Raw genomic sequence first — 10,033 nt, forward strand, 5'->3', positions numbered from 1 at the left:
AACAATTAGATGTATTCATAAAACATCAAATCTGAAAGTAATGAAAAATAAAATGTGTCCAGTTTTTAAAGGGGGAATATTATGTACTTATGTATTTGAATAAAATACACATAGTGCCATTTTATTCTAGTAACCAAATTACCTTCAGCTATAATACAATGCTATAAACACCAAAAAGAAATTACTTTTTAAAAATTATTTAGTGCTTTGAAACTGGGTGTATATCTCTTTAATAAGCTCCGCCTTCAGCACGTCATCACGTTTCTCCATATGCGTTTAAAACATTCCTAGGGCGTTGGGCTGAGAAGTTGCTCCGATGATAGAAAGCCAAGTCCAGGCTAATCGCTGCTGCCGCCAGTCTGAGGTGCTGAGTGGAGGCGGAGCTGAAAACTGCAGTGCAGAGAGAAGATGTGCGGTGTGACAGCAGGCGAGGCACCGACAGTACTGCCATGGGGGATTCATGCTTTAAAGAATCACAGAAACACTCCAGGTTTGTTTTTGATTAGGGAATAGCAAGATAACACGACTCAGAGGTTGGATTTGACAAAATACCAGAGGTGGGACCAAGTCAGGATTTTGCAAGTCTCAAGTCTTTATCCTCAAGTCCCGAGTCTGAAACTTGGAAATTCAAGTCTTTTCGAGTCTTTTCTCCCCCCCCTTTTTTTAACAATGTTGCGATTTTATGTTAAATGTAAATAAGCCGTTTGTTTTTAAAATCTATATTTATTTCAAATCTTGATAAAACGTGCAGCGTTTTTATACAAAGTATAAAAAACCCAGTAGACTTAATGCGCTGACTACAGTAAACAATCTATTGTCAATATAATTGCCTGATGTCTTCAAATCCATCCATAATGGGGTTTCTCTGCCCCATTATGATGGGGCAGAGAAATTATCTTCCCTGAGTTCAGGTCCATAACCTGCTTTCTGATCCGGACCCCCGGCTCCAGAAGAGGGGGGAGGGGGCATGGCTTATTTGGTGGTGGTGGTGGTGGTGGGGGGTGGGGTAGACTAAACAAGCATTTGCTTTAATATAAATGCATAAACAAATCTTTATGTAACTTTTCAAATAGGAGTACTATGTTTATTGCAAAATAAACAAGAATATAAACAGTGACATGTATAAAATGTTGAGTTATGCTCAAATTTGCATAAGCATTAGCTCATATGTTGCAGAAATGTAATATTTTCAATCTCTGAAGTTTTTTTTTTTTAAAAAAAAGCAAAATCAATCTACTCAAGTAAGAGTAGCAATAATAAGTAAAAGAAAAGTAAAGCTTTTACTTAAAAACTCAAGTAAAAGAAAAAAGCACAGTGCAGTAAAAATCCTCTTAATACCTTTTTCTCCCAAAAAGTTACTCAAGTAAATGTAAACAGTACTACCCACTTTTGAACATAGATAAACAATACTAGCAGCTTATTCTTAACAAGCTTAAAGTGATATAATAGCATCAGCTGGTCATCATGTAGCTAACACTACCTACATCCAAAAGCATTAATCAGCTAGAACTGTGTGAAGTTCTTTGCCTTTTGCTGGTTTGCTGCCATGATTGAAGTTCTGCACAGCAGCAGCATCTTGGAGCTCATGTGTCTCAGAAAAACATGTTATGACTGAGTGTAATGGAATTAATGGGTCTACTTTATAAATATGTGTTTTACACTTTATATTTTGGGTAAAATATCAAGTCTTTTCAAGTAAACAGGTTCAAATCCAAGTCTGAACATTTTTTCAAGTCATTTCTAAAGTCTTAATATTAATTGACTCAAGTCTGATTCAAGTCCAAGTCATGTGACTAGAGTTCCCACCTCTGCATAATTTAAGTTGTGCTTCTCGTTTTGTATCAAATGAGTCTTCATGGGTAAATGTGTACTCTAATAATGTAACCTGTGAACATTTAAGAAAACTTATCCCAGCTTTTTATACACAAGAATTCTGCAACACACAGGTAGACAGCTGCATTGTTCCATGTGGGAAAGTTGTGGATTTTAGAGTTTGAGTCCCAGAACCGTCTTGCCACTTGACTTTTCTGACAATCACAGAAATCTGTTAGATTTATTTAATCAGCTGTTTAGCTGATTAAATAGCTGGTCACTATGAGTCCTCAGCCACTGATATGAATGTCAATTTATTAAGAAATGTGTACATAAAGAATCCAAATGTTTCATTTTAGAAAAACTGGCAACCACTGCAGCTTTCACCTCTGAACTTTTTTTTGACTCTGTCCTTGAGTATTGCACTTTATAAACCGTGTGCTTCTTGTCTTCCCCTATATAAAGCAGATCAGTCCCCCTCCCACAAACAGTCACACTCTCTTAAAAGGTTTCTCTGGCGCATTGTGGTGATAACAGTGATCCTGTTCTCTGACAGATCCCGAAGCTCATTGATGAGCTCCTGCACACAGGGGCTGGGCCACGGGTGGCCGTTCAGGTAATCCCTCAGAATGAAGGAGCGCTCAACCAGGAGCTCCAGCTGCACCAGGTGTCGCAGTTTGTGGAGACTAAGGAGATCTTTCTCTGGCTCCCGGCGGAAAAATCTGCAGATGAGATGGGAAACATGTTAAAGGTTGAAGAAAATAAACAGAGCTGTTCATTTTTTAGGGATTGTTCAGATCACATCTAAAACAGTGAGAGGCACTGAATTGTGGGTCAAAGCACAATTCACAGCATTGAAAGGTCATAGGTCATCCACAATGACATGGGATACTGATTAAGGCAGATACTGGATCATTGGGGCTACTGAGTTTACCCCTTGATGATTGTTGCTCTGTTGGTATTGTTGCTTTGATAGCGATCTGCATGGTTGTTTTCATCACAGGAAGATTTAGATTTTTCTATGTCATCATCAAAATGTGATGGTCTGGCGACCTGTCCAGGGCGACCTGTCCAGGGCGACCTGTCCAGGGCGACCCCACCTCTTGCCCGCTGCTGGAGATACAGCACCTCTGGGGACTCGACTAGGGATGTATGATAATGGACGGACGGATGTCATCAAATGTCACAGTTATTAAGAAAATTGTAATGGAAATATTCATTTGAGGAAAAGTTATGTTAAAGCTTTCTGTTGCACTTCAAAATTCTTAAAGGGGCAGTATTGTGTATTTCCAAGAACATAATGCCATTTTATAGCAAGTAACTGTTATCTTCAGTTGCTGTAAAATGCTATATTAAAAAAGACATTAAAGAAATTTGGCTTCGCAATTTGATGCCTTCAAATTGGGGCTCTGTCTCTTTAAGAAGCTCCTCTTTCTGACCCTCCACCTTTAGCGTGGGATAATAATGTTTGTCAATATGCCATTTACGATTACAACCATCTTAGGAACGCTGAAATGAGAAGTAGTTTGTATGATTAGCTCAGCAGACTCCTAGTTCCATGAGGCATCTGCTAATTGCTGCTGCTGCTAGTCTGGAATGAGGTGAAAGCTCAGAGAATGAGCCTAGTGGAAATAAGCACATTTTTATGAAAGCAAGCATTTAGCACCCAGAATGATTGCCAAGGGAGATTCAAGGATTTCTCAAACATGCATGAAAGAATCAAAGCAACTCCTCAAGTATGTTTTTGATGGGGGAAAACATTACACAGTGTTCCAAATTATTATGCAAGTGACATTTTCTCAGGTTTTCTTAAATGTTCAATGAAAATGATGGTCAGTATAGTTTTCAAGTCATGAACTATTACAGTATAATCAAATTTTACTGAACAAAGCTCCCATGAGAACAGTATTTTTTTCAAAAACAAAAAACTCTAAATGCACTTTTCCAAATTATTATGCACAGCAGATTTTCTAAACATTTTATGGATTATAAAGAACTGTAAACGGCCATTCTTTGCGGTCACACGTACTAAAATCAAAAGCTATTTCAATCAAAAACATCTCAACAGACCGACTTCCATGTTAACATTGGACCCCTTCTTTGCACAATTTTTGCATCCATTGAACTTGTGAGTTTGTGGAGAATTTCTGCTTGAATTTCTTTGCAGGTCCCTTCAGGGACTCTGAAGGGGCCGACCAGCTCTCTCTCTCTCTCTCTCTCTCTCTCTCTCTCTCTCTCTCTTCCCATAATTTCAGCCCAAAGCATGACTCCACCACCTCCTTGCTGACGTCACAGCCGTGTTGGGACGTGGTGGCCATCCACCACCAATCCACTACTTCGTCCATCTGGACCATCCAGGGTTGCACAGCAGTCATCAGTGAACAAGTCTGTTTGAAAATGAATCTTCATGTACGGTTGGGCCCACTGTGACCGTTTCTGTTTGTGAGCTCTGGTCAGAGGCCCAATAGTAGGTTCATGCACCACAAGCCTCTGGAGGATCCTCCACCTTGACGTTCTAGAGGCACCAGCAGCTTCAAATAACTGTTTGCTGCTTTGTAAGAACATTTTAACAGCTGCTCTCTTAATCCAATCAATTTGTCTAACAGAACCCTTCCTCATTCTGCCTTTATCTGTCCAACCCATCTTTGTTCTGAATCAGCCACAAATCTCTTCACAGTATGATAACGCTTCAGTTTTCGTTAAATATCTAATGTTTTCATGCATTACATATTTGCATGAATACACTATCTACACTATCTGATGATTTTCCTCAGCAGAGATCCTTTCTCTTTCCCGTATTGCTTGAAACCTGTGGCCTGCTTAATAATGTGGAACATCCTTCTTAAGTAGATTTCCTTTAATTGAGCTCACCAGACAAACTAATCAACCAGCTCTCTGAAATTAATTATAGTGATTCAAAGAGCCCTGACACACAATACCATCTATAAATTTAATATCACAACAAAAATGTAATCTTTATGACACTTGGATCCAATTTGCATAATATTTTGGATCATGGTGTAGTTGACTGCAGAGGCAGCCAGTCCCTGCTTTAAATACACTTTGAAACCACGACATTGCATGTATGTCCATCTAGTTATCATTGAAAACAAGTTATTGACTTATTTTTATCATATCTTGTTGACAGTTCCTCTAAATGTCGCAGAACATTTACGTACTCATTGCATGTATGTTATTCTGACAGCGTATGATGATCTGACAAAACCAGAATAAAACCATTCAAGGACTCGCCTCCTTGTTAATCATCTTCATTAAAGCTGCCAGATTTTTCTAAATGAAAGGAAAATGAGAGACAAACAAGAATATTTTTAAGACAAAGTGACAGTGATATTTCTTGAGAAGGAACTTCATATGAAAATGAAGCAAGATAATACAAGATTTATAAATTTAATATCACAACAAAAAATGTAATCTTTATGACACTTGGATCCAATTTGCATAATTTGGAACACAGTGTGTAACATGATGGAAAGCTCACAAAGTCAATTTTATAAGTCTTCCATTTGTCTTTTTCAACATATAATGTTAATTTTTTTAGATTCCTTTAATTGTGTTCAACAGACAACACAATGTCTGTGTTTTCACAGATCTTGAAAATATGATTTTATAATTTCTTACATTTTTCCCCCATCTTGTGAATAAAACTATAAGGTTTAATGTAGCCATAGTCAACATATTAATGATTTTATCTTTAAATATAATCTGCACATTAGTGAAGTCTACATTCCACTAAACAAGTAACAAGTGTCCAAATGTTGCTACTCACCGTATCCTAAGAGTCTTGAGATGAGGAAATAGCATGGGGATCCGTCTGCAGAGGCTTCCACTAGAACGGTTCTGCTCAATGTCCAGGTGCTCCAGTCCTGGAACTTTAGGAGCAATGGAGTCCATGTCTTTCAGAGTTATAGCTACTCGCAGTGTCAGCCTGGTCACACTGGGTGGGATGGTGGTTGTATATGTAGCAAGGGAGTTCCCACCTTAAGAAATATTAGAACATTTCCTCTCAATTCAATGAAAACATCAAATTCTAAAATCTCCCATCAACAGAACTTTCAAGGAGATCTGTTAATGGAACCTATAAGAAAGTACCAGATTTTGGATAAGCCCAGGGTTTTTGTGTATCTAACCAAAAATGATATCAGCACATGATTCTAAAGAACTTCCCTTTCGCCTGATTCACTTTGGCTGTTTCCACTTCAAGCTTGAGCTGCACTCTTCTAGGCAGAGGCCTCTGATGTCTGAAGCTTCCAGTTCACCTACTAGCAGAGAGGCCTGGACTGTCCACTGTTTCTCTATTTGAGGCTTCAAACTCCTCATGCTCCTTGTTGTGGCTGCCGCTGTTCTGAGTGACAGCTTTTAGGAAACAACAAATGTGTTTTAGTAAGGCTGAGATCTGGACTGTCACAGGTCCACTGCATCAACATGAAATGTTTACCTGGGTGGTGGGATTTATACAGCATGATGGAAGCTTGGCTCTCTTTGTGTGAAATGACCCGACAAAACCTGTGTGTTCTTTAGTCTTCCTGATATAATGGCAGCCAGGAACACAGATGAAGCAGTGAATGGACCTTCCAGCTGTTTTTATACTACAATCACTGGAGACGCTGTTGGCTCAGCTGAGCTCTGTTACACTGAGGGTTGGACCACCCAGCTAGACCTCTGCTGATGTTTACTCTCACTGAGCAAGAAGGTAAAACTCAAACAGTATTGATGAAGAATAAAAACAAAGGAGTCAGTTTAGGTTCAATGTAATCAGCATCATCATGACACTAATCAACCGCAGCATTAATCTAATCACATGTTTCTAAATATCATTATGCCCCACTTTTAGTGGAAGAATGACTGATGCTGTTTGAAACTTCTCTGATGAGAATTTGCTTTGTTCTCTGCTATGCTAACTCACATCCTAATGACCCAGACCAGCAAGCTACAAAAATGTGATATTAAAATCTTAAATATTTTATATTAAAATGTATTTGAAAAACATTTTAATATTGTGTACTTGTGTACTATCCAACCATACATAAATATCAGCATAAACAAACTACAGAATGTAAAACATGCTGAAAGGCAGCAGAACTCACCGATGATGGTGAGTGACTCCAACTGTCGCAGAGGGGTCAGCCAGGACCTGAGTCGACACTCAATCCCTTCTCTGATGTACCTGTAGCGGACAGCAAGAGACCGAAGTGAGGTCAGACTCCTCAGAGCATTTTCAGGGAGGATAGTCTCTGGGTAGTCCACAAGCTCCAGACTGGTCAGCGCCGGGCCGCCGTATGAAGACATTCCTGCAGCAGAAAGGAAAACATTAAGAAGCAGATCCAGGAGTGTAGATTATGGCTTTAACACTGGATTACATGAGAGGTTTAGGAGTTCTAATTTTTATTAACTGAAATAACTCAAGCAAAGTAATAGATTTTCCAGCTGGAAAATAAATAAACTATCTATAAAACTGCTACTCAGCTGTTATTGTCCATCTGGTGAAAATTAATACAACAGTGGCCATGATGTAGTTTTATGTTTAGCAGGACTTCTGGTTTGCTAAATATGAAGCTACATGTAGTAGTTTTGAACCTGTGTCCTGAGAACTACATTGTGACGAAAATACAGGGAAAATATGACCGACTGTCCCAAAGGAAGGCAACGTTTGTGTATGTTGCTTGTTCTCCAAATTATATATTTACGCTATTTAAATGGGACTGAACGTACAGTGTATAATTCGGACTGTCACTTGTGAAGCTATGACGGCAGGCATAAGGAGAAGGCATACCTGGCTGTTCTGGATTCGGTGGACTCAAGTAGTCGTCAGGAAGCGGTTCTGGTGGCTCCCCCTTCATCCCCCAGGAAAGGTGGATCAGCTTCTTCAGCTTCAGCAACATGGCGTGGAAGTCGTTGCGGGGAACAGGCCTCACCGTGTCCAGCCCGTAACCCTCACTCTGCTGGTGGAAAAGGAGGAAGCGCAGGTTGACCAGCTGGGACACAGTTTTGATGAACTCCACAGTGTTGGGCAGCCGCACGTTGCACACGCTCAGGTGTGTGAGGCGCTCCTGAAGGTGCTCCGTTAGGCTGTGGCCAAGCAACGCTTCATCCCAGGTAGCGTTCCGTACCCCGAGGTCCCGTAGGTTGGGAAATCGGGCAAGGTTGTCCATGTATTTCTCTTTATATTGTCGCCCGCCATCTACAAATACTATGGCAGTGAGCGACGGGAGGAACTTTACCAAACGTCGCCACTCTTTTCGCCGCAGGTGTCGCACAGCCACCCGGGTGAGCTTGCGATAATTCAATGTGTGCCAGAAGCCGTAAGTGTAGCGGCGAAGTTCGGACATCACCACAGTGTAGTCCTTCCATAGGGATGGGTGGTCGATAAGCTTCTTTAAGTGCCTGCAGCAGGAGCGAACCGTGTGTTTTTCCTCTGTGCTAAGATAGCTAAACACATAAACCCAAAGTTCAGGTGGTAGCTGCGGTGGTCCTTCCATTACTTCATGCACTCAGCGTATAGAACAACAGTCAACAAACCTAGTGCGTAAATATACTGTTAATAATTTAGGCTTTTTAATGGCTCGCTATTTTAAAGTTTTCGGCGAATTCTAACTGCAGCCTTGTGTTTACACCGGAAGACGGTCGATTTCTTTGAGCGTTACACTAAGAACCGTCCGGCGGCAAACAGCCTATAGGGGCCGACCTGGAGAGTTTTTTTTTTGTTTGTTTTTTTTTTATTAAACATTTTGAACAAGTGTACAATATCACGTGGCATGTACATACATGAAGAAAACAAGTCTTACAGTCTTAAGGCACACATATAATTATGACAATAAAAAAATAAAAACAGGTAAAATAAAATTATAAATAAATAAAATTTATCAGACATCAAACAGAGGGATAGCATAATGAAAAAAACAAACCGAAAAAACAGAGACAAAGGGGCTTTAGTTTTCAAATAAATTCACACCATTACAGGCGTCCAAAAGCTATATTTATTCCATGCTTGTTTTTCATCAGTTTTAAGGTTCTGTAGTGATTGTCCATTGAAAGGTTTTTAAAAGCTGAAAAGTCAGGATTTCTATTTCCCCATTTACAGCAGTGGATGAAGAATTTGGTGAGGATCAGCAGGTTGTTAAGAATGAGGTTCTTCTGTCTCTGTGGGTTTTTCCAAATATTATATCTTCTCTTTTTAAGGGACGATGTAGGGAAAGTTTTGATGAGATCCAGTCCTGAAAGTTCCTCCAAAAAGTTCCAGTTCGCACACAATAGAAAAAGAGACGATCTGTTGTTTCAATGTTGTTGTCACAAAAGGTCCAGCTGTTGGTATCAAAGTTGAATCTTTGTCTTAATAATTCCCTGGATGGAAAAATGTTATTGAAAATTTTAAAATGAACTTCTTTCGCTTTAGGACTTAGAGGGTATTTAAGGTCAGCGGTTCTCCACTTATTAACCTCTGAATCAGAAAACTAATTTAAAATGGAGTTTTATTTGGTCGGACAGGAAATATAAAATTAGTTAGATGCTGACGCCTCCGTTTGTTAGAATTACATTTGTCCAAAAGGTTAAATCCAAACAATTGAAGTAACTGAAGATTAGCTGATTGAATATTTATATTTTGAACCAGATATTTGACTGCAGAGGGGTCAGAGTTCATTACTGTGTTAAATTGACTACGTGAGCAATCCAAATAATACAATAAGCAAAATTCATCATAAGACAACCAATCTCTATTGTCATTAAGAAAATGTCTTATGGACCAAATACCTTTTTCCATCCAGTGATCCAAACACAGAGACTGATTCCTGTGTAACACAGATCTGTTGTTCCAGGTGGAGTTTGGTGAGGAGTGAAGTTGTGTGTGTACATTAGTTTCCAACACAATAAAACCTGCTTGTGAAAGGCAGATAACTTAACAGGAAGTCTGTTGACATCAAAGTCACATCTAAGAACAAAATCCATGCATCCAATTTTTTTAAACAAACCTTTGGGGAGACAAAACCAGAAACTATTTCTATTCATTAGAAAAGATTTCAACCAGTTTACCTTTAAGACCGCATTTAAACACTCAAAGTCAACAGCTTGTAAACCTCCATCTTTAAAGTCTTTAACCATATTTGCTTTCTTTAAGTAGTGGACTCGATTTTTCCAAATAAAATTAAAGTTCAGCTGATTTATAGCTTTAATATATTTATTAGGTATGGCCATAGAATAAGCTGGG

General features: G+C 39.2%; 1 protein-coding gene across 1 annotated transcript; it reads right to left on the reverse strand.

Moving 5' to 3' along the window:
• Window positions 1–2,110: 2,110 nt before the first annotated feature.
• Window positions 2,111–8,482, reverse strand: LOC114155940 (uncharacterized). Its single transcript, XM_028036082.1, has 4 exons — window positions 7,604–8,482; window positions 6,918–7,121; window positions 5,600–5,810; window positions 2,111–2,534 (listed from the first exon to the last, which is right to left on the reverse strand). Exons 1-4 carry the CDS (start codon window positions 8,307–8,309, stop codon window positions 2,282–2,284), a joined length of 1,374 nt encoding a protein of 457 aa, XP_027891883.1. The 5' UTR covers window positions 8,310–8,482; the 3' UTR covers window positions 2,111–2,281.
• Window positions 8,483–10,033: the final 1,551 nt, after the last annotated feature.

This window comes from Xiphophorus couchianus, chromosome 13 (assembly GCF_001444195.1).
Source record: "Xiphophorus couchianus chromosome 13, X_couchianus-1.0, whole genome shotgun sequence".
In the NCBI taxonomy this organism is placed as follows: Eukaryota; Metazoa; Chordata; class Actinopteri; order Cyprinodontiformes; family Poeciliidae; genus Xiphophorus; species Xiphophorus couchianus.